The sequence below is a fragment of the Plecotus auritus genome, assembly GCF_963455305.1.
Source record: "Plecotus auritus genome assembly, chromosome: 6".
Taxonomy (NCBI): Eukaryota; Metazoa; Chordata; class Mammalia; order Chiroptera; family Vespertilionidae; genus Plecotus; species Plecotus auritus.
In genome coordinates this window covers 127,678,009-127,703,263 of record NC_137773.1, presented here as the reverse complement: position 1 = coordinate 127,703,263, position 25,255 = coordinate 127,678,009, and the positions used below count along the sequence as shown (strand labels likewise).

Sequence of the window (25,255 nt, the reverse complement as noted above, 5' to 3'; positions counted from 1 at the left end):
GTGCAGAGTGAGCCGTGTCCGCTGGACCCTGTGCTGTTGGTCCCGCAGCCCTGGAAAGCCAGCTCTCACGGGTTCTCAGGTTGGGATCCCCCTCACACTGGCCACCCCCACTGGGTGTGCCCACTGTGCCACCCTCTTTGGCTTGGGCTTTAGACTTCCGAACCCCCAGGATCCTAGGACATGCCATCAGTCATGCCTGCCTTGCCACCCACACCTCGGAGGAGTCTTAGACCAGAGACACATTTGAATCTTTCCTGATTCATGTCCCAGCTCCCTATTCATGACCAAGTAAAATTCAACCCAAAGGCCTTCCTTAAACACGACTTTCTGCCAGTTCTTACTCATGGTAGCACATGGGAATACAATGTCTTCAAATTCTCCACTGGCTGAGGAATCCATGTGCCTGGCTGTACCTCAGTTGGCATCGTAGATGCATCCTTGACAAGTTGTTGCCTATTTGTGAAACTGAATGACCTTAGCTTTAATGCGTGTGGTGTTCAAGGACTTACCTAGTGAAACTAAGAGAGATTCCCCTCTCTGTTTTCCCAGGTTTTCCCAGGTAGAATAGCCTTCCTAACTATGAAGAGATGCCTGGGTAAACTCATTTCACCCTCTACTGGGAAGGAGTTACCCCCTATGACCTTTCTTTAAAGAGTTTTCAACGTGATCCCAATTTCTTATTTTTCTTAAATAAAACCCCACCATCCTATTTAATGATTAAATTTGTAGGCCAGCTGGTGTGGTACAGAGGGTGAGCGTTGACCTATGAACCAGGAGGTCACAGGTTGCATTCCCCGTCAGGGCACAAGCCCGGGTTGTGGGCTCAAACCCCAGTAGGGGGCATGCAGGAGGCAGCCGATCAGTGATCCTCTCTCATCATTGATGATCCTATCTCTGACTCCCTCTCCCTTCCTCTCTGAAATCAATATATTATATTAAATAATAATAACAATTAAATTTGTAAAATGTAATTTATGAAGCACTTTAACCATCGTTATTCTCTTTATTCTTGTGGTTTCTTCTAGTTATTACAGTACAAACTCTCTCTTACATGAGGAAATTAATTATGAGAAAAACACAATTTAAATTTATGAGTTATTTTCATTCTGTTTAAACTCTCTGTCCAACTTTTTTCTACTGGAGACCTCCTTGGGATGATTTTAAGTCATTTACCTTGGGAATTTTCTAATTGTTCTTATTTCTAAAAACAATAGGATATTTATAGAGATCATATAGAATACTAATTTTGCCCATTGGATCTCAGTTACGTCTCATTTTTATCCAAAACCTAATAATGGGTCTACAGGCCCAGATTTATCAACTTGCTGTATCACTGGAATGCCTCATATTTATAATTGACGTTTAAAAGTATATTTCTAGACAACTACTTGGACACTGAATCACCGTGCTGGCTAAAAATGTGTGCAACAGGGTAAGATGGAAAATTCAGGTGCCAAAACTGTTACAAAATAGAGCTCCTGAGCCAGCAGTGTGAAATGTGGAATATACACATTCCACATTCCACACACAGGACTCTGTTCCTAGAACTTATTTTACATTTAACCTTTTTTTAGAAAACATCATCATCACCATCTAATATTTGAGCATTTACCAACTTCATGCTTTGTGTTTATTTTCACTGTATTCCTGTAGAGACTGGTGCAGTTGATATCCCCATTTTACAGGTGAAGAAACTGAGGCTCAGAGTTGTTTAATTTGCCCAAGGTGACATAGATAAATGGTGGAGAGAGCGTTAAAATTCTGTGAGACTTCAGGACACAGATGCTTAGAAATGGCCCTGCCACCTCTTGGGGTGCTGTTTTGGCAGTTCTCAGATCTCAGGTCTTGGGGCTCCTCATTTGGATATTGCTTCATTCAATCAAGGCCTCTTCAAATTCAAAATGTGAATATTCTCTGCGTTTGTTTTTTTTCTGAGTTGTTCTTTGTCATTACTTTCACTAACACTAACTATTAGCTTCTGCACTAAACTCTCGTTCATCGTCTTGGAATTCATCATCCTTCTGTTAACCATTTGTACACCATAAGTGTCTATAGACACAAGGGGCAGACCTTTTTTAATTAAATTCAAAATATCGTGGCAGTTAACTGGTTAAAGTTTCCTCCATATCAAAGACCCTCTCCCCTTACTTTTGTTCTCTGGTCATTTTTAGTCTCTTCCTTCCTAAGGAAGCGACTCAACCCACTAGTACTTTTATTCCCTGTGTGATTTAAATGACTCCAGGAGGATTCATAAACATGTTGAATGTTGACTAAATTTATACATTAAATCAGCAATTTTGGGATGATTCTGCTGTGGTTAAAATTCATAAATAAATAGCTCTGATCTTTCTATTCCAAAGCATAAGGAGAATCCATGCTGACTTCAGAGAAGTAATATAAAATAGACAAATGGTTAAGGAAAGCTTTGCTAACCTTTCTAGAGTCAGCCCTTGCAGACAGCAGTTTATGGGTTGTTTTTTTAAATATATTTTTATTGATTTCAGAGAGGAAGGGAGAGGGAGAGAGAGATAGAGAGAGAAACATCAATGATGAGAGAGAATTATTGATTGGCTGCCTCCTGCACGCCCCCCACCCCCTCCCCCCGCCACTGGGGATTAAGCCCATAACCCGGGCATGTGCCCTTGACCAGAATCAAACCCGGGACCCTTCAGTCCCCAGGCTGACGCTCTATCCACTGAGCCAAACTGGCTAGGGCTATAGGTATTTTTGAGAATTTTAAGTTGATCAATTATACAAAGTTTAACATATTTAGGAATTTACACTCTGCAGTGTACACAGTCTTATAAGAGTATAGATAGTTTTTCCTGGTCTCACCTACACTTATGTAAAATGTGGTGGCTAATGCAACAGGATTTATCCAACATGAAAGAAGTGCTTTTGAGGTCACGTTCCAATCACTGTAGAAATGACATCAATTCTTTATCACGAAAATTGTGAATTGCAGTGTCTGCTCCCTCCCTATATGAAGTTTGGGGAAAGTGGGCCTCCCCCTCCCCCAGATAAGTTAAATTGTACATGGGAATATTGTTTTGAAACAACAAAATGGAATAATATTTTTGCTGCAATTATTAATGAAGCCTTGTGTACATATGTCATCTACAAATTATATTCACTGTATTTTTAAAAAATATTATGTTTTTATTGACTTCAGAGGAAGGGAGAAGGATAGAGAGATAAAAACATCAATGATGAGAATCATCGATCAGCTGCCTCCTGCACACCCCCTACTAGTGATCGAGCCCACAACCTGGGCATGTGCCCTGACCAGGAATCGTACCGTGACCTCCTGGTTCATGGGTTGACACTCAACCACTGAGCCACACCGGTGGGGCTATTCACTATACTGTATTACTTATTCTTTTACACTTTTGTTATATATAGCTTTTTAAAGTCAGAACTTAGCTTATGCTTTTCTCTGGAAGTTAGAAAAATCTCACTTTCTAATAAGAGCATTACAATACAAAATGTTGTTGCTAACCAGTAGCTTAGAAATCCAGAAATGGTTCATGCCTCTCTGGTAGTTAAAACAGACCTTCATGGAAGGTCCTGGCTTCAGCGGGTGCCAGCATATAAAAGGGTTTTAAAAGCGCAGTGTAAAGCAACCTTGTTGGCATATTTTATTTATGCAGAGATTATCTTCAAAGAAGATTCATTGGTCTTTTGACTATAATGAAGCCCTTTCTTTATTGACTTCACTGTGTCACAAATGAAAAGAGATTTCTTTTTATGGCAGGAAATAAAATGTTCCAATCTCCTCAACACTCCTTGCCTCCTCAGAGTCCGGACAAAAATCCGCTGTTGTGTCCTGACTCAGGGACTGAAATCTCGGTAATGTCCTAGTGTTTCATAGTTGCCTAAATGTATCTTCCTAAGTGGATACAGAGGTATTACCGGGCACAGAGAGGCCTGAACATGGCCTTGGGGCCCAGGGGCAGGCAAGAAGGACACTGTGTTCCTAAGTTCGAGGTCTGTCCACTAGAGGAGTGGGTAACACTGTCTGCTCACAGCCCAGTCCTGGGACGTGGCGTTGGGGAGGGTCTGAGCAGGAGTGACCTCAGCCACGCATTGTGCTGGGACTTCGTAGGTTCCCCTTGCCCACGGACAGGTTTGGCTGGAATTTGGAACAGGGCTGAGGGAACCACTACGGGCTAAATGAACTTGACAGAGATTGATCACAGAGTGAGTGACTTAGCCCCTTGGACTCTTAATGATAATGATAGACCCACACACTGCCCGAGTAAGCAAGCAGGAGTATGTGTTCAACGGCCCTGCAGCAGGCAGCCCAGGCAGCTAACTGATGGGTTCTCTGGCCTCTCTAACCATGTATTTTCATTTGAAGGTCTAGAGAGGTCCTATCAGGTAGAAGAAGCCAGCCTTGGGGTCAGCTTTGACCCCATCCTTGATAACGACGGTGGACCTTGGCTGGGCACCTTGGTCTCTGAGCCCATTTTCCCATTTATAAAATGAAGGTGATGACAGCCCCTAGATCTCAGGGGGATCATACGCATAAAGCAATTAGCACCAAACAGTAAACCACAATCACTACGTATTTGCTAAAGTCCAAGTGCTCTTACAAGTACTTGTGTTATCTAGTTTACTTTTCATAACACTCTGTTAGGTCCTGTCATTATCCCCATTTTAGAGATGCAGAAGGGGAGTCGCACAGAGGTGGGCACACCATCCTCTGGTGCCCGGCACTCGGGCGTGTCCGTCACCCTGGCTGGCAGCAGGGCAGCTGCACAATGTCACGGACTCACAGGCTGGAGCGCCTTCCCGGAGGTTTCCCGGGCTGGGCCGTGGCAGTGCCCCCCTGGGTGGCTGATTTTTCCTTTCGAATATCACACCAAAAATTGCTGACAAGAAAGCTAAGCTTTTCCACTTGTGTTTGATGACCAGCAAACTCAGCACACGCGAGCGGGTTAGAAGCGTAGACGGAGTCCGGGCGCTTCCGCCCATGGCCTTGAACATGTGAGCACAGCAGAGACATGGCCGCAGGCTTTGGAACCAGCTTTCTTTGTGTGTTCAAATCCACTTTTCCGTATTTCCCCCAATGCTGCCTTTGTGGTCACGCTACTCTGCTCTTTTTCCTCCTGAGAATCCTTGGCTTCGGCACCTTCTCTGAGGGAGTGCTCACGCCTGCCTTCGGTGCCTGCAAACCAGAGGTTAATTTCAACTTCCTCAGAAGTGGTCCACGGGGCGGTTTGTTGCCGACTGACCAAAATAAAAGGCCTCTTCCTACAGAGTTTAGTTCCAACCACAAAGGGCTAAAGTCTGGGGAAAAGTATAAATAGTATCACTTAAACAGCAAGCCCACGTTGCAGGTGCTGATTTGCAACAGACTCTCAAACATTTTATAATGGGGTGCTTGCGTGATGACAGTAGCAACCCTGTTTTTGCCTAATGGAATATACCTTTGTGGTGTGAAAACCCAGCAAGTAAAAATTTTGGCACAAAATTAGAAAGTACCCTTTCATCAGGTTGCTGAGCTGTTCTCATGCCTCACTTTCCCTCGATGCCGTGGGGCTTGGAGAGTGAATCTCGGCCTATAGGAGCGCAGGTTTGGGCTCAGTGCACCTGATTCGAATCTCAGCTCTATCACTGAGGAATGGTGTCACTAGAAATAAGTCCCCACGGTTTCCTTGTGTGTGATGGGAGGATACCAAGGTCCCCTTTGCCTAGTTCTTACAAAGATAAATCTATGAAAAAGCATGTGGCACAGTCCCTGGCAGCCAGTGAGAGCTTAATAAATGGTGGCTGCCTTCTCTTTATACCAACTGCCCTCAGACCCTAACAATCTACTGTGTGGCAGGTGGTTAGAGCAGCATCCTCACTGGGATTCCACTCAGCTCTTGGTCTCTGTTTCTCCCCATCACCACTGCATCATGGACAGGTACCCTCACCTGACTGAGTCACCACTGCATCAGGGACAGGTACCCTCACCTGACTGAGTCACCACTGCATCAGGGACAGGTACCCTCACCTGACTGAGTTACCACTGCATCAGGGACAGGTACCCTCACCTGACTGAGTCACCACTGCATCAGGGACAGGTACCCTCACCTGACTGAGTCACCACTGCATCATGGACAGGTACCCTCACCTGAGTCACCACTGCATCCGAGACAGCTACCCTCACCTGACTGAGCCACCACTGCATCAGGGACAGGTGCCCTCACCTTAGTCACCAGCTCCATCCCTTTGATGGCACTTCTCGTCTCCACCATATGCTTAAATGCATTCACTCTCCCACACAAAGGTTCCCTTGGGCAGAGGCCACCTCACTTCCCTCTGGCTGAGTCCTGGGTGCTCAGTCAGTGCCTCATCCAGAGGTTCCCATTCACTCTGCCCCGACATACCCGGTCTCTGAGCCGGAGCATCTGGGCCTTCGGTCGGTGGCCAGCTTTTGCAGCCATACTGCAGCCTTCAGTTAATCTTTCTGAGCTTGTCTCTCCACTCTAAGATGAGCATGAAAATCATACAGGTTAATGCATGTGCTACATAAAAGGGCACAGAAAGCACCTGGTCCATGGTTTTGCCTAATATTCTCTGCACTCGTTAATGAGACTCCGATGTTTCGTGGAAATAACATCTTTCAGATGGATGTGCTCTTGTAACAGAGGGTCCGTCCAGATGAAAATCGAGCAGCTCAGGTCTGGGATGGTGCCCTAATTGCCTGGCCTTCTGCTGGATACAGCAATTTTATAATTATCTGGCTCATGCTGACAGACATTTAATAGAAAAACTGTATAAGAGGAAAACTATTAGGACTTCTAATTAGTCATAGCCTTATATTCATCTTAATATCGAGAAAAAAGATTTATGGCCCCTCAGTTTCATTTATCTTGATTAAAAGACAAGTAATGTGTTATCTGGGTAGCTGACGGTGGCCAGTACAGCGTGCATGTGGGGCGTGTGTGTGTCTGTGTGTGTCTGTGTGTGTCTGTGTGTCTGGCTGGCTGCCAGTTTCATGGCGTTTCCGGTGATGCCTGGTAACCCGAGGGGAGTGGTTAGACTTCCTTGGATAAAGGAGCGAATTGGAGAGGCTAGTGACTCATCTCTTGCCAGGATGAGCCTGCTGTGCCCTGCTGGGTTTCTGCTGCATCTAGCCCTGGGGCAGCGGGCAGTCCGGTTCCTGGGCACGCATGGCATTAGCCTGGGTGTTACAGATGAGCACTTTTCAGGGGGAAAAAGAGGACTGTTAACATTAAAGCATGGTTTTAATGACTTGAGGTAGGCTGTGACCTCTAAAATGCTGTGGCTTGTCCCTTGCAGAGAAAAATAGCTTTAAAGCGAACATGTCTTTTTCTTATTTTGAACTAGAGTCCATGTGCTCACCATAACTTTATTAGGAATCTACAGTTCTCACCTGTCATTGTCCTCCCCTCTGACACTGTTAACGATGACACTCTGCCCTTGCAAACAGGAATGTCTCATTTGACAATGAACAGGAGAGAAAGGCTGGAGTCTGTATCCGAGAGTGTCTGAGGGGCTAGCTTCATGCCATCTCTCTTATTTTGCCTCTTGTCTGAAGATGAGCTTATTCTTGGGTTACTCTTTTAGACACTCTCCAATTTTGTACATAATTAACCCCTTTTTCAACCCAAGCTAATGTATTTGCCATTTGATCATTATTTTAAAATATGCTTACATCTGAACATTTTAAGTGAACTGATCAGATAATGTGGGGAACATTTTTTTTTAAACTGCATTCTGCTAAATATTCTGGGGAAACATTTTGGCTCTGCTTACTTAATTAATGCCGGTTACATCATCACGGAGCTATAGATTTCTTGGGTGTGCAACGTGATTGCATATTCATGAACAGCTTCAACCCTGAAATATTGGTAAATAACTTGGCAATTTTTTCGTAAGATGGCCTATTAAAATGATTAGGTCTTTAATTGTTCACACAGAAAGATGTGCGCTTACAGAGTAGCACCTGTTTGACAAGGACCATTTCTTGTGCTAAGCAGTTTGGATTATGAACACATAAATCACCTTCCTTAAACAAAATATAGGAGATGCTATTTTCCGCTTAAGAATGATTCAAGTTTGAAAATGTCAATAGATGCAAAAAGCCACCCTGGAGCTTTGCTCTCTCGAAAGTAAGTAGAGGAGGAATGACATAGTCAATGTTAGCTGTCACCAGATGAAGGGGAATCAGATTGTCAGGCCTGGATCTCTAACATTCTTGCCAAAGTAGGACCTCATTTACACATACAGATCTTCATACCCTTTGCTAAGAAAAGCATCTGTGGCAGTTTAGATGTTTGTGCGTTTGCCAAAGATCTTTCACTCCGAATAAAGTAAATGTCATGTCTGTTGTTTATCTCAAATTCAGCGGAGTCTTTTTTAAAGGAAATATTGGTGGGGGAGGGGAGAGGTTGGGGAGCTCCAGTTAGCAGGGCGTGGTCGTTTCTCAGGGGCCCTCAAGCATCGGCTCGGATCTGGGTAGAGCAGCTTGAGGCACACATGGGTCAGGAACTGAAAGCACCCTCGTGGAGTGACAACATAACAAATTGGAACGTGGCGTCTTCCTGAATCCATACCTAGGCTGTCGGCACCAAAAAAACTCCCGTTACTTCAGCCAAACTGATTACTTGGCATCATACGGACACAGCTGTCTTGAACTAAAATCTTGAATACTTTACATAGATGGCATTGAACCCTAAGGCGGCTTGTACATGGCATCTATCTGTAATGGTGTATATAGATTGCTTAGCCTGCAGAGATTGCAACTAGAACTTAATCGCTCCAACTTCAAGCTGGGCCCCATTGAATAGCAATTTAAAAATGCCAACCAGTTTGTGATAAAATGTCTTGACAAATAGGTACCCTTGATAAGATCAGACTTTTAGTTAAGCGTATGTGGCAATTTGACTGGGTATATTGCCTTGAATATAAAAATAGAGGTAATTTTTATGATGTACCTTTTTTAAAAATGATATTTAACCATAAACATTCAAAATCGTAATGAGACCCTAACATAAAGTGAATCCCGATGCTTGTCTCGAGGATGTCTATTTCAGGTGACACGGTGGTGTCACTCCTTCAGAAAACCACGCATTTGTCTTTTGTCCCCCTTACCGGTGCTGCTTGTTCTGTGGAGATAGACTGTGTGACTCTGAATGTCATTCTATTCCCAGATGACATGGAGGCCATCCCGGTCAAACAGTTTGTGAAACACATCGGGGAGCTCTATTCCAATAACCAGCATGGCTTCTCCGAGGATTTTGAGGTATGTTTCAGAGTGAAATGTCCAGAGACCTAGTTCTCATTTCACAGGGGTTTTTGTAAACTTGAAATGAATTGACGTCAAGCATAACCATGCGGAAAGCGGAGATTGTGTATTGTTCTCCTTTTTTCCTTATACTTATCATTTTAACAGGCATTCTTGTCTGAATAAAAATTAGGTGTCATGTCCCCAACATGCACTTCTGTGAAAGAACAGGCTGAGAGGTGGAAAGGCGAACTCGGGCTCTGTCTTCACTTTAATCCTAAGTGGGCTGCAGCCACCACAAGGACAGGGCTCCCTGTGCCCCCCCCCCCGCCCCCGCCACCCTGCCCAGGGGCTGCACGTCCAAGGTGCGCAGCTGTGGCGGGGTCTGCAGATTTGGAATCTGAAGATGGCGATGCTGGCTCCGCCTGTAATGAGCTGGGCCACCCTTGGGCCAGTCACTGCGTCTCTGAGCCCAGCATCCTCATTTCTAAAATGGCCCCAGTGTCACCTACATCCTCAAGTTGGGGAAAATGAATGATGAACTTCATCTTTGAAAGTGCTGGGGTCATGGCAAGGGAGGCCTGCGCAGGTTGATGCTGCCTAGACTGGGAATCCTGGGAGACGAGACGGGCTAACAGCCGCCTGGCTCCCAGCACTGGGTACAGGAAAGAAGGTAGCGTGCAGCTCGCAGCAGCCTGCCAGCTCTGGGGTCCCTGCCAGTTCACAGTGACAGGGTGGCAATGGGAGCGATTAAACAGACTAGACTGCCCTTTTCCCCACCGAGGCGCCGCGCTAGGCACATCCCTGGCAGCAGGAGCCGTGCCGTGGAGGCCAAGTGTTCATGGCAGCTCAGCTGTCTCCTAGCGTTCTGGGCAAGTCGGTTCCTCCCTCTGTCTCATTTCTACTTGAAAATGGAAACGACAATGAGGATGCTAACCTGCCCACCTCTTGTCACAAATGGGCATGAGGATCAGATGAAGTGATGGAAGACAAGCCCTGTGACATTCTCTCGAGCCGCACAGCTGGGAGGTGCGGTGATTCCGCATGGAGGATGAGCAATAGCAATAGGGCCAGAGCCCGTCTCTGAGCAGATTCTGAGTCCGAAGGCCATCCCCAGGCAGTGACAGCGACAACTCATGTTAAAGAAAGCCTTTCTCTTAGTGTCTGTTTTGCTTTGTTTTTTGAGCAGTATCAAAGCAGAGGTGGGAGAGCGATTTTACCCTGCCCGGCCCTGTGTTTCATGGAACAAATAAAAACATGTCAAGTATGTAATGTGCCTGACGCTTACCCAAAAAGGAGCCTATTCAACTGCAGAGAACATGGTTTAAAGTCAAACGTTTTGTATTCATGAGGACAGCAACTGTGTGTGGTGTTATAGTGATTTAGTTCAATTGACTGTTGGCTGGATGACTGAGCGAGAATATTGAGGCATTTAACAATGTTGATGGTATTCAGGACAAACATTTATCCTCCAGAGAACAGAATTTGATCAGGATGATCAAATGCAACTCCAGTTTCTCAATTATTTATGATTTGAGACCCCAGTGCTATTCATCACAGCTGGTTTCGACACCATTTAATTATTCAAAATAATCAGCTACACCTCTGTAAACTTGATGGGACTTAAAATGGCTTTGCTGCAGCACCAGAACCATGCCTGTTATCAAATCCTGGGCATCTGTACCCTATTTCTAACCTAAAAAAAGATGGAGGCCAGCAGCTTTTGGAGCCTGTATTGAACTTTAGGGCTTAAATCTTATGAGCAGGTAGTTAGGGAGGGAGGGGGCAGGCGTTGTTCTGCTGGCGTCATTTCACAGTCTGTCTGGTTTGAAAGGTTGAAAACCAGAGGTGCTCAGAACAGGAGGAATCTCCTTCTTCTCAAGAGAACAGTAAGGGAGCGACGCGAAGGGGAATGAGACAGAGCATGAGAGCTCACGGATACACTGTCGGCTTCTAACGTAGGGGCAATGGGCTGTATTTAAAAACACTAATAGCATTGCTTTTGCCTGGCTCTGCTGAAAAGGAAAACTGGTAACAGGCTGTGGAAGGAGGTACTGAGGCTGGTTTAGAAACAGGAGATCGTAATGGGTATAAAAGGAAGGTCAGGAGAGGAGATCGTGTGTGATTTTAAAAACACAACACAAAACCCTCATCATGGTAAGGGAGCAGTAACCTCACCCCAGATTGCCAGGTCTTCTCACGTGGAATGACGACGGCCAGCCTGTACCTCGCTCGTCAGGACCACCCAGGAGGGGGCTGCTTTATTGTCCCCATTTTACAGATGAGGAAACTTGACCCAGGAGAAAACGAAGGCTTTGGGAGGCTTCGTTTTGAAATGACAGCCATAGGTGTTAAGTCCCGGGCTTTCTGAAGCGAGCCCGCAGGCTGAACCTCAACACCCTCCAGACTTCCCTCAGTGTCTGTAATGAGCTGACGTCAGCGGAGAAAAAGCAGAATTACCAGCGATTGTCTGAGACCCATCATGCCGCTGAGGGGCCAACCATCACCTTGGCGATTGAAAATGGGGCAGGGGGAGGAGCCAAAATTCAGGGGCCCCCACCGAGGATACCAGCATCCCGTGACATGGTCTTTTTGGTCTAGAGCAGCCATGGGCAAACTACGGCCCGCGGGCCGGATCCAGCTGTTCTATCCGGTTCTCTTGCTCTCCCCTCCACTCCTTTACTTTGAATTTATATTAGTTCACACAAACACTCCATCCATGCTTTTGTTCCGGCCCTCCGGTCCAGTTTAAGAACCTATTGTGGCCCTCGAGTCAAAAAGTTTGCCCACCCCTGGTCTAGAGTCTTCCCAGATTTCTGGGAAGCTGACTTATAAAAATTTTATGTAACATCTGAATAAAGCCCTAAAATTAGTTAAAGAACTATCTTAAGATTATAGAGTAATACCACTTGCCAGTGGATATTTGGCCATTAAGAATAGAACAGCTCATGTAACAGGGACGAGTGCCTGGTAATCTCTGCCACAATATAAAGTACAAGGGGGAGTTAAAGAGCGACCCTGCCCTCAAGTTCAGTGTGCTGGGTGCAGGCCGGTGTGTATTCCAGCGACGGCAGAGGGCCAAGCAACCTAAGTGCTCACACAGACACAGCGTCCGGGGGAGCGCGGAAGAGCAGATCCCTGTGGAATGATTGGGTATTTCACCGAAAGTTCTATTTGCCCCATCTTGTCAAAAAATCATGGATGGCAGTGGGGGAAAAAAATTGTGAATAGCTGTTACATTCTCAGAATTTTGCTGCTTGGAGGAGAATGAGAAAAACGGTTCACTGGTATTTCTGGTGATGCTGAAAGCAAGCTTTTTGTCTTGGGTAAATTTTGGAGCCAGTGAAAAGCTAGCCACGTTATACCTTTAGCGGCTTTTGCAGTCACTGGACATAATATCAATCATTGTCTCGGGAGGCGGTCAGTGACTGTTCCCTTGGCTGCCTGAGCCGACTTCAACCTCATCTCCCAGGCTCCACCGCCATCATCCAGGGACTCCCTCAGGCGCAGTGCTCGCATGACCCTTCATAAAGGGGAGCTCGGGCCCCTGGGGTCGACAGGATTAATAGGCCAGGGCAGGAGAGTGCAGGATGAGGCCAGAGGTTCAGGACCCTTGACCAGATCCTTGAGGGCATTGCCTCGGTTACAATTAACTCCAGCTGAGCTAAATTTGGGCCCGTTGCTCATCTTGAATCCAGAGAACAAAGCCGTGTCCACCTGAGCCCCTGCACTGAGGGACCGGCGGCCACAGTCACTTTATGTGAGATGCAGAGTGTGTGTGGCCCAGGCCATCAGTGGAACAGAGGGGTGATTTTGCGTGCAGACCGCCACCTGCAGGGAAAGACCCTGTAGAGTTTCCTGAGCCTCAGGGACAAAATGCCAGTTTGGATCTTAAATGCCTTGAAGAAAAGCATTTTTAAACCCTTATTATGAAGAAAATCATGGTTGACTAAGTTGAGGTTCATACGAAGGGTGAGAAAAAAGTGAGTGAGCCCAGTTCCACAAATTGCGTAGAAAAGATCATTTTATCTTACGATGACCCTCAAAGACTGGCTGGCTTTCTGGAGCCGTGAGGCGGCGCTTTTCCTTAGACATCTGGGTGGCGGGGGCAGAGGACCGGCATGGGGAGCTAGGAGCGAGGTAAGTGGCAGGAAGCTGAGCACAGGAGTCAGAGGGCACAGAGCTAACACCATCTGGGAACGGGGAGGGGGTTGGTGAGGGGTGGGATGGGCACTGGAGAGGCTGGCTAGGAATGTGGAACCACCCTCCCCACCCGCCCGGGCGTTCTGAGGGAGAGGATGCAGCGTCAGGGCAGCGTTGAAAGGAAATCGTGGGCAGCAGTTTGTGGCCTGAGCGGAGTCCAGGCGGGATGATGCAGTGTGACCAGCAGCTGGCTGAACCCAGCCCCGAGAATGGTACACGCACGGTCTCACATGGGTGCCTCAGCGTCTCCTTGGCCTGCTGTGACGCTGAGGCAGCCGAGAGATGTCCAGGTGTATTTTCGTCCAGTTAATTTGTTCCAATTATGCCTCTGATGGCAGGACAGCAGGTCTCCATGCAGAGGGGGATTATGCTGCTTCACCGCCCAGGAATCCTGAGTATCTATCAGCTCTTAGTGTGTTTGTTTGTTCATTTTTGAAGTTTCACCACATTTTAAATCTCTTGTCTTCTGTGGCTGTGTACCTCTTAATACTAAGGATATCGTTTTGAGAATTCCAGCTTTGTTATATGGACAGTAAAATACTTACAAGCTCAAATCCTAAACTTTTTGTCAGAGGGCTAAGTAGGTAACTTTCCTATACACACTCCATCCGCCACTGTCACTTAGAAGGTTTCAGCACCTATTAAAATCACATTGACTTTGAAATGCCAGTTCTGATGGGGAAAGCCGCTCTCCGAGATCAGATGATGTTATCATCTGAATGAGCCAGGCAGCACTGCAAGGAATTACAGATGACATCACTATCAACAAGACAAAATCGCAAGGCCTTAGGCAAACGCCCTGGTTTCTAATAAAATCAGATCTAACATGGTTTATGACTATTCTGTGTTTTCTGTCATTCACATAATTGGAAAAGTGAAATAGAGGCAACGGATCCAATGGAGGGTTTTAGACAACCACAGTCTGATTGGCCATATCGGATGACTGCTGTAAGCAGTGCAGACAGCTGCTCCCAAGCAGGCTCGGTCAATTGCATTACATTATAATAGAGGCTCAACCTCAGTCCATGGCTGGGGTGGTCAGACTTACACAGTGGGGGGAAATACCAGCAAACAAAGCGCATCCCAGACTACAGCACTAGAAGCTGGGGTCTCTCGGCACACTTTCAGCAGCTCAGCCCTGCAGAGGTACATGCCAGCCCATGACCTTCAAAACCCAGAAGCAAAGGGTGTCACGTTTTTCAGGGATCTGTGCATAGATTGATTCATGTTTTCCAGAAGACAGATCCATTTTCAAAGGCTCTCTGCCCTGATACTGTTCAAAAGAGCATTCCCCGTGCTTTCTAGGCCATTCTGAAGGCCCAGCTCCCCAGATGCGCAGAGTATGGTGAGCATCGCTGTGCTCTTGTCCATGTTGAGATCTCAGACCCATCGCTCTGTGCCCAACACTTTATCTAGTTTTAGGGAAAAGAGCCGAAGGCAGCCTTAGGCCTCTTTAAACCAGCATTTGCCAAGCCATAGGCTATAAACCACGAGAATAGAAATTATCAGAGTTTATCACACTTAAGAGTAAGAAAAGGGTAAGCATTGTCATGAAACACACAGAAGAGTGTGTTGAATTCATGCCTGTGGGCTTTTCTTCTCTTTTTAATGGACAACTGGGAGGGCCCACAATTATGAAAAATTCCATATACAATGTCCCAGAACCAGGAGCCATGAATGTGGTTTCTTTCAGTAGAGGGCACCCCTTGTACACCTGGGCTGCTTTGACTAAAGCGGGTTCCTCCTCGGAGAGGAGAGGCCTCGTCACCGGAAGTCCTCTGTGAATGTGCAAGTTGTGTGTTCGTGATGCCCGACGTAAACACTGTGGAAAACATCCACAATTGCTCTGCGACTCCTCTGTGACAGAAAGTCTGCGAGCTCCTAAACGCTGCTGCAGCTGCCGCATGGAAAACTGCCTCCTGGTTATCCGGCCACTGTGCTCCTGCTCTGGAGCAGCTGCGCGCTGCCAAGGACTTCCCTTACTAGTTAGCGCCAGCACTTCCTTGGGTTTGAAGCATAACAGTGTAGAAAAGATTGACTTTACAGCAACCTGGTTTAGGCTAATGGATGGTGTTTAGACCCATGGCACAGGTAGCCAATGAGAATTGCTGCTTCTGTTTTTCTAAAGAAGGGTGATTTAAATAAAATTAGAGTTCACAAATAATTATCAGAGACATATATTTGAGCCAGATATGACGATTGGGCTATATATCAGCGTCATTTCAGGGCTGACTTATTATAGTCAATTTGCAATCTGACAGTTATAAAATGGGGCTATGTAGCCCTGACCAGGTAGCTCAGTTAGTTAGACCGTCATCCCAATACGCCCAGGTTGTAGGTTTGATCCCTGGTCAGGGCACATCCAAGAAGCTACCAATGAATGTATAAATAAGTGAAACAACAAATCAATGTTTCTCTCTCTCTCTCTCTCTCTCTCTCTCTCTCTCTCTCTCTCTCTCATCAGTTTCTCTCTCTCCCTCTCTCTCTCCCTATTCCTCTCCCTCCCTCCTTCTACCCTTTCCTCCCCCCGCTCTCAAATAATTTTTTAATTGAGACTATATAATTGATAAGCATATTGCAACTCATGGTGGGGCTTTATACGTCTGCCTGAAAAATGCTGGCTCATTCTTTAGGACCCGTGAATGATCTCCCGCCTGACATTCCTCTATGTTCCAACCCTAATTTCTACAGGCCTCTTTTCTGTTAATCATGCTTGACTATCATCTTTTTGCATGGTTTTCTCCCCCATGAGACTGTGACAGACTTAAAAAGAGATACTCTTTTGTAATCCCCATGTCTAGGGACAAATCTGTATTAAAGTAGATGATTGATGAATTAGTAAAGAATGAAATCCTTTTATCTTATTCACATCCCTCCTAACTTTGTTAGGAATATGTCAGTACTAATTATTTCTGAAGTTGTTTGGGGAGGTAACAGTGACAGTGACTAGGGATTGAGTGAATACTTTGTGCTTCTTGTTCAACGTCTCAAGTGTGTCTAAAACCTCTGAAATCTTGCGCTTTCTTCACTAGGAAGTCCAACGCTGTACGGCTGACATGAACATCACCGCAGAACATTCCAATCATCCAGATAACAAGCACAAAAACAGATACATCAACATTTTAGCATGTGAGTAATCAACTTCAAGCTCTCTTCAACTGCGAGGAGATTAAATCTTCATGCCGGGTATAAGCTGAAAGCCAAGCATCAGAATCAGGGTGCCAACGAAGAACTACCCTTGCAAGTTATCTGTCATTCACCCGTCTTCAACAGGACCCAGGAAGAAATGGGGACATTTTCTGCCCCCTTAGTCTTTCATTAAGCTGTAGGATCTCTTTCATTAATCTTAATAATAAGATGATTAAAAGAAAATGTTCTGAGCTTCACTGTTTTCACATGTGACTCCATATGTGAAACCAAAAAATTTTAATGTCATGTGGCTATCTTGACATTGTTTTAACCAGTGAGAGCCAAATCTTTTAATACAAATAGAAATTCTGAAATTGAATCAAGTAAGTTGACTTTCAAAGCCATCTTTCTAAGACTAGGTAATTGGTCTCTGCCCTAAGTGGTGAGCCTCCAGTCCTGTGGTCCACGTGTTTAATCATATCCAACGTATTTCCAGGGTCAAGAGTATCCTGAAGATCCCGGGCTCAAGTGTTATTTTTTTTTTTAATATATTTTTATTGATTTCAGAAAGGAAGGGAGAGGGAGATAGAAACATCAATGCTGAGAGAGAATCATTGATCGGCTGCCTCCTGCATGTCCCCCACTGGAGATCGAGCCTGCAATCTGGCATGTGCCCTTGACTGGAATCAAACCTGAGACTCTTCAATTTGCAGGCCGACACTCTATCCACTGAGCCAAACCGGCTAGGACAAATAAGTGTTATTCTTATGGAGCCCAGGAATACCATAGGAGCACAGGCCACTTCTGTGGCCAGATTGCCACTTTCGTAGACATCGGTGCTTGGGTCACTGGCAGATAATATATCTGTCCTATTAAGGGCAGGGCACAGATGTTTATGGTTAACATACATGATGGTAAGGAACACATTATAGAGTTTTATTTAATAGTGCATTTAAATTGGACCACTTGAATTTGAACAGTGCTGGAGTCTGTAATACTTCAGTGAGATATAATTCACATACCATTAAATTCACCCATTTAGAGCTAGTTTACATTCCAGTGCTTTTTAGTGGAGTCAGAGTTGTAGGACCATCACCACTATCTAGCTATAGAACATTCTTAGCACCCAACAGGAAACCCATTACCCAGCCACACCCATCCCTTTTCCCCTAAACTCCCTAGAAACCACTTACCTACTTTCTGTCTCTATGGGTTTGCCTATGTTGTCATTTTATATAAAGGCAATCAGACAACATGGAGCCCTCTGTGTCTGGCTTCTTCTACATAGCATGATGTTTTCAAGATTTATCCATGTTATAGCTGTATCAGTATTTAAGTCCTTCTTATAAATAATACCCTGTGCTATAGATATACCACGTTTTGCTTACTCATTTAATGGACATTTGTATTATCCTAATTTTTTTATTATGAATAATGCTGCTACGAACATTTGTATATATGGTTTTGCGTAGACATATATCTTTAATTCTCTTGGGATTATACTTAGGAATGCAATAGCTAGGTCATGTGGTAAGTTTATGTTTAAAATGTTTAAGAACTCCCAAACTGTTTTCCAAAGTGGCTGCACCACTTGACATTCCAGCCAGCAATATATTAGGGTTTCAGTGTCTCCACATTCTCATCAACACTTGTTACATTTTTTTTAAAATATATTTTATTGATTTTTACAGAGAGGAAGGGAGAGGGATAGAGAGTTAGAAACATCGATGAGAGAGAAACATCGATCAGCTGCTTCCTGCACACCTCCCACTGGAGATGTGCCCGCAACCAAGGTACATGCCCTTGACCGGAATCGAACCCGAGACCCTTCAGTCCGCAGGCTGACGCTCTATCCACTGAGCCAAACCGGTTTCGGCGCTTTTTTTTTTTTTTTTTTTTTTTTATAAGAGCCATCCTAATGCATGTGAAGTAGTATCTCACCGTGATTTTGATTTCCATTTCCCTAGTGGTTAGTGATGTTGACCATCTTTTCATGTACTTATTGGCCATTTGTATGTTTTCTTTAGAGAAATATCTCTTCACATTCTTTGTCCATGTTTAAAATGGATTACTTATCCTTTTTTTCCAGTTTGAGTTCTTTAGACATTCTGATCGGACAGATTTGCAAACATTTTCTCTCATTCTGTGCATTGCCCTCTCACTTTCTTAATGGTGTCCTTCTTTGATGCACATATAAGAGAGTCCCTAAAAAATGTATACACACTGTAACAGCTGATAGCTCAATTTTGAAAATGAAATGTACTTTAATAAACACTGCCTTTATAATTATTTAAAGTGTGTGCATACATTTATGGGTCACCCTATTTTTTTTAAATTATGGTGAAATCCTATGTATCTGTTTTTTATTTTGTTGCCTATGCTTTTGGTGTAATACCTAAGAAATCATTGCCTAATCCACAGTCATGAATATGGTTTTAGCTTTTACATTTAGTCTTTGACCAATTTTAAATTAATATTTGTATATGGTGTGACGTAGGGATCAACTTCATTCTTTGTATATTGATATCCAGTTGTCCCAGTACTATTTGTTGAAAAGACTCTTCTTTTCCCCATTGAATTGTCTTAGGACCTTTAATGCAAATTAACTGACCATAGGTGTAAGGGTTTATTTCTGGACTCTCAATTCTATTCCATTAACGTCTATCCTTATGTCAGTACTACACTGTCTTGATTACTGATTATAGCTTTGTAATAAGCTTTTGAAGTTGGGGAACTGTGAGTCTTCCAACTTTGTTCTTCTTCAAGATTTTTTCCCCGGCTAATCTGGGCCCCTTGTGTTTCCACATGAATTGGCTAAAGGATCAGCTTGTTTATTACTGTAAGAAAAAGCATAGCTGGGATTTTGATACGGATTGCATCAAATCTGTAGATTAATTTGGGAAGCACTGCCATCTTAACAATAGTCTTTCAATTCATTAAGATGGGATGTCTTTCCATTTACTTAGGTCATCTTTTATTTCTTTCAACAATGTTTTATAGTCTGCATTTTAAAGGTGCTACATTTTTATGCAGTATATTGCTGGGTATTTTATTGTTTTTAATGCTATTTTAAATGGAATTGTCTACTTAATTTTATGTTCAGATTGTTCACTGAATGTATAGAAATAGTTGGTTTTTGTATGTTTATATGGTATCTTACAACCGTGGCTGAACTAATTTATTAGTTCTAATAGTTATTCTTGTGTGGATTCCTTAGAATTTCTAAATACAAGATTGTGTCATCTATGAATGTAGTTTTACTTCTTCCTCTAGATAAAGTTTTAAAAGAACCACAAGTCATTTTTTGATAAAGAGTATCTGTTTCAGTTATCTGAGAGAAGGAGCAGGTAAACAAGAGAACAAGGAAGAAGAGTCAAACTTTTCTTTTCTCTCCATCTTTGAGTGAATTGACTCTGGAGGTATTTGTTGGCCAATCCAGTCAAGGCTCGTGCTGAGATTGTGAGAATTTGTAGCTCATATGACTAAAGCAGTGATCTATACATGCATGTGTCTTGCATATGTCCATTCATACCTTTCTCTCCACCACAACAATCTTTACTTCTAGTGACCTCACTCTCTTGGCTAAACATATGTGGCAAAGCAAAGGGAGGAAATCAAAGCAGCTTCTGTGTAACGTGAGCAAGGGTCATAGTTTTGCTGGAAAACCAGTGTCTCCAATTAGCTGTGGTTACACTTTCACAGGTCCATTATGATTGTATTGGTCTTGAGTTCAGAGAGCTGGGTTTTGGTGTCCTCCTGGCCATTTGGCCAGGTTTTGGGCATATCACTTATCACCTTGGTCTACCCCTATGTTGATACCTCTGCAGAGCAGAGAGTAGCATGGAAATGCCATGGAACAAGTAAAATTTGTCCTTGAATGTGCTGGAAAAACAACTTTCTCACAAAGCATCACAGCTTTTAAGGTAAATGTGGACGCCAGCACGCCGACTCCTGCCTGCATTGATCTACTTAACCATTGTATTACCTTATTAACTAAATGTGAAATTGCAACTTGAAGGATTATTTTTATTGGTCCCTCTGAGAAATAATTGACAATATAAAGCTAAGAACACAGAACAGTTTGTATCCACATGCCTTACTGAAATTTTTCGGGGCCTATTTCAATCAGGCAGTCCTGTTCATGTCAACTATAGTCTGAGTTTGTCAGAACAAGCCATTCATGGTTCCCAGAAGGTAGACGGCTTTAAAAAGGTGCTTGATACAATCAGTCAGTCGTGTCTGGGCTAATCCATTCATTGGGCTTCTTTTTGAACTAGCCTTGGATGGCCATGACTATAAACAGAAATGTAAATTGGCTTTTGCCCATTTCTAGCTAGGGAAAATAAAATTATGACCTCAGCTTTATTTTATTTAGTTTGTTATCCTAAAAACACAAGCTCACTTTGTCGGGCAACTAGAGGCACATAGCATCACCCACTTTTGGTCACAGCTCAGGTTAAGTGGATCCTAAAATCTGGTCATTGACTTCAGAGCCGTGCAAGGACAGTACCCTTACAGGCAGCTGTAGCTCCCTCAATGCCGTAAACTCTGTTGGGGCGGCAGAGACTCGGATTTAATTTAGCCGTGAAAACTGCTGAAAATAGATGCTGTGGACTTGATAGAACAAACAATTACTGTATACAAAAATATTGCAAAGACAATATTCTGTACAATAAGAGATTTTTCCCCGTTTTAAAATAACTGCATTTTGATACCACACTTAACAATTAAATAATTCAACAGTACCTGAGAACTTTAAAAATTAGAACAATAAAAAAATGTAATAGTGGATTCATCAAAATCAAAAGCATTCCTAAGTACATTCTTTTAAAACAGATCATTTCTAAAGGGTGCCTGTGGTCTAAGCCATGCATTTAAGAATGTCCGTTACCCAAAAACTTCGTTGTGTTTCCTAACAATCACTTTTTAATATTTGTAGTAATGGGGAGGGGAGGGGGGCATAGGTTAATCAGAGGCCTTGGAAACTGGATTTAAAGTGTAGGACAAGGAAATTTTGGAGGGTCGCAACTTGCAGTGGTTATAAACTAACAAGGACCTCAGTCTGCATTGTGGGGCACTCACAGGTCAGAGCATGAGGCTGTGTTTTTTACGTGAGGTTCAGATGCTGGGTCTTTTAATTTTTGTTCTTCTGACGAAAGATTTCAGGGGTCTTCTGGGAGGTGTCACATAACCTTTCGGCCTGTTTCGTGCTTCAGAATGCTGCTACTTTCGGAATTGTACATGTTGGTTTGCTCTTTTGTTTTCTTATCCTCCACAGATGATCACAGTAGGGTGAAGTTAAGACCTCTACCAGGAAAGGACTCTAAGCACAGCGACTACATTAATGCAAACTATGTCGATGTAAGTCAAGCTGTTTTTATACGCCTGTTTCTGACCATTGGAGAGTGCCGGGGAGAGGTTCTGGTGTGTTGTAGTGCTACACAGAACTTTCACTAGAAGCACAGCCTGTCCTGCTTGGCTGGCACTTGAATTATTAACTGCTCTGTGATACTGCTTCCATCTGACTTTGTGCTGTGTCATCTTCGAAGGGTTACAACAAAGCAAAAGCCTACATCGCCACCCAGGGCCCTTTAAAGTCTACATTTGAAGATTTCTGGAGGATGATATGGGAACAAAACACTGGAATCATCATCATGATTACAAACCTTGTGGAAAAAGGAAGAGTAAGAGCCTCTTAATCATATATCCTTGTTCAAAAAACATATTTATGGAGCACCTGCTGTGTGTGTGTTGCGGGGGAGGGAGGGGGCGGGGAGCCTTGACCAAGCGTGGAGTTACAGGAATGAGGAGCGCCCCTGCCCTCACCTGGCCATGCTCTGGTAGGCATGGGTCACCTGGGATACGAGAGGAGCAGGTATCGGGGCGATGTTGGAAATGGATGGCTGTGTCTTCTCGCACAGACAGTTTGTAAAGAAACCAGTATTTGAAATGAGATTTGAACAGTGAGTGAAGAGGAGAGTTGCACAGGCTGAAAAGGACAGGAGGGGCGGCCACGTGTCGGGGTGGAGAGAACAAAAGCAGGGGAGTCGGAAGAAACAGTGTAGCCAGAGAACTAGGAACAGTTCAGACAGGGAGGTGAAGAGACCGCCTTAGCACCGGGGTCGGCATTAAAGGAACCTTTTGCAAGATGATGGTCCGTGTTTTAGCGCGTTAGATGATCAACTCACAACCGATGATGCTGGTTTGGGCTGGAATGAGGGCTAAGATGCAGGCTTGGTGCTCGAATCACTGCAGCTTCACTTTGGCTGCTGGAGTCCCCATTTATCCTTCGGCAGCCCCAGCTGTGCATGCAGCCCGCCTTCCTCCAGCTCCCTTTATAACAGATCCCACCCACATTTCTCACGGGTCCAACATGCAGATCTCTTCTTTAGCCTGCTTGGTAGTATATCATGTGTTGAAAGATGATCATTTCTGTAATGATCTTGTCCGAGAGGAACCTCTTCAGAGGTCCTGCCAGCCCGTGACTTGTAGCCCATGAGTTCCTTTTCTGTCGGCTACATGCGATACTACCTGCGCTTTAACACTGTCTCTTGAAGTTACATTATCAACAGTACAATTGTGGCAAGAATTGCATATGCCATTTACAACTTTTTTTTTTTTTGCAGCGAAAATGTGATCAGTATTGGCCGACAGAGAACAGTGAGGAGTATGGAAACATTATTGTCACACTGAAGAGCACAAAAGTCCATGCCTGCTACACTGTCCGTCGTTTCTCAGTCAGAAATGCAAAAGTGAAGAAGGTATCAAGGCAGTTGCGGGGGATGGGGGCTGCCAGGCGGCTCTTTTTAAACTTGCACAGAAATGACCGCACAACCAAGGCCAGTTCTCATAACCAGCTTGGGTTTTTGAAAATATTTTAAAGCATGTTTTTCACAACTCTTTTGATTGTCACCACTGTTTGGTGTGAAGGATATTGGCAAAGCACAGAATAGGATTTAACTGGCCTGAGTTCTTTAACCTCTTCCTGAAGAAGGCTTCGTTTTAGAATCTTAGGTTTTGGTACCCGGCAGATACGTCAGTGTCTGTGTTAGCTTTTGTTTTGCTTTGCTTTTGTTGCTAATCCTCACCAGAAAGAGTGGAAGGGAGGGGGGGAGATAGAAAGAAACATTGATGTGAGAGAGACACATCTATCGGTTGCCTCCCGCACCTGCCCCCACCAGGGCTGGGGACTGAGCCTGCAACCGGCACATGCCCTGGACCGGAATCAAACCCAGGATCCTTCAGTCCACGGCTGACACTCCAGCCACTGAGCCAATCCGGCCAGAGCTTGCATTAGCTTTTTAATTCCAATTTTCTGACAGCTTTCAAGGAACACGAAGGCTACAGGATGCTACTAATAAGTGTGGAAAACTAATGCTACATAATCCATATCCCCCCTTGGAAAGGTGCAGTGGCACGAGTGGTCAGAGGGCTGGAGTGAAGAAACCCACTTCACTTTGTTTTGCCCCGCGGAGTTTGGGCAAGAGGAACAGATAACCTGAAGGCAGCCTTTCCACGGGGTGTGAGTCTCGGGATGTTCAAACTCCATGGTCCCAACGAGACTCCGATCAGGACAGCAGCACTGGGTCCTCTGGACCGATGCCCGTTGAGAATGTGGACTAGTTACTCTGTGGAGACTTTGAGTATTGGCTGTTTGTAGCAGTGGGTCTTGACCGATTTTTGTTTTGTTTTGTTTTTGAGTCTTGGGCATCGTTGAGAATGTGATAGAGCTGTAGCCCCTTACTCCAGAAGAATTCACTTATTCAAATTATTATATACAATTTGTTGCTCTGAAGACCACCTGGGGTCCAAGGTTATTGAGTCCTTTCTTCGTTTAGTTTTTCCCCCAAGAATGGCAGAGTATATAAAAGTCAGCAGCACTGCATTATCTGTGTTCTCTCTAATAGAACTGAGCTGGTGCAAGTAAGCAATCAATTTCTACTTGCAAAGCCCATTACTCAGGGAAACCCTTCCGGTATTTAAACATGGGCCACTTACTCTTAATTTTAGAAACAGCTTAAGTCAGAGGAGGACGTACATAAGAACTTTAGATGTTTTGCACACTGATAATAGGATAAAGTAGTAATTGAAAATGAGAGTTCACAGAAGAATTAAGAAATCAGAGCCATTGGGGGCCTTGTAGCGCAGGGCCAAGCACCCCGCAGGCCACAGTGCTGATTTAGTAATGACCCTGAGCCAGCAAACCTTTTTGTTTTGTTTTGTTCATTTGTTTTTTAGTTTTTAGAGGTATATAAGAAAAGCAGTATCATAGTAAGTAATCTGTTTGGAGAAATTTTTTATCTAAAGTAGTTAAAATGTAAAAAGTTCAGCCACTTAAAGGAAAAGTACTACGAAAAATCTTATATAATAAAAGGGTAATATGCAAATTGACCAAACAGCGGAAGGGTGGGGCCAGCGAGCGGGTGGTGCCAGGCCAGCCAAGGCAGGTGCCAGCAGGCGGAGGGGATGGTGATCGGGGATGGCAGGGCCGGCACCGTCCCCCGATTGGCCTGCCGGGGTTGCCTTCCACAGAGGGAGGCCACCTGTGATGGCAGCAGGATGAATCGGGGCAGAGCCAGCCACTCGCTGGCCAGCGCTGGCCAGTCGCCTCCCACAGAGGGAAGCCAGACTGTGGCTTAGGCCCACTCCCCAGGGGATAGCTCTGGCTGGTGAGCAGGCCTA

The 25,255-nt window shown here is 44.5% G+C and overlaps 1 protein-coding gene across 1 annotated transcript in view; it reads left to right on the top strand.

Annotated features, from left to right (window-relative positions):
* The window catches only part of PTPRG (protein tyrosine phosphatase receptor type G), a 696,636-nt gene that overhangs the window by 646,886 nt on the left and 24,495 nt on the right, over nt 1–25,255 (top strand). Inside the window, exons 15-19 of the mRNA XM_080675721.1 lie at nt 9,168–9,259; nt 16,477–16,573; nt 21,852–21,934; nt 22,123–22,257; nt 23,200–23,334. Coding sequence (XP_080531847.1) covers nt 9,168–9,259; nt 16,477–16,573; nt 21,852–21,934; nt 22,123–22,257; nt 23,200–23,334 — 542 coding nt within the window. The remainder of the gene's footprint in view (nt 1–9,167; nt 9,260–16,476; nt 16,574–21,851; nt 21,935–22,122; nt 22,258–23,199; nt 23,335–25,255) is intronic.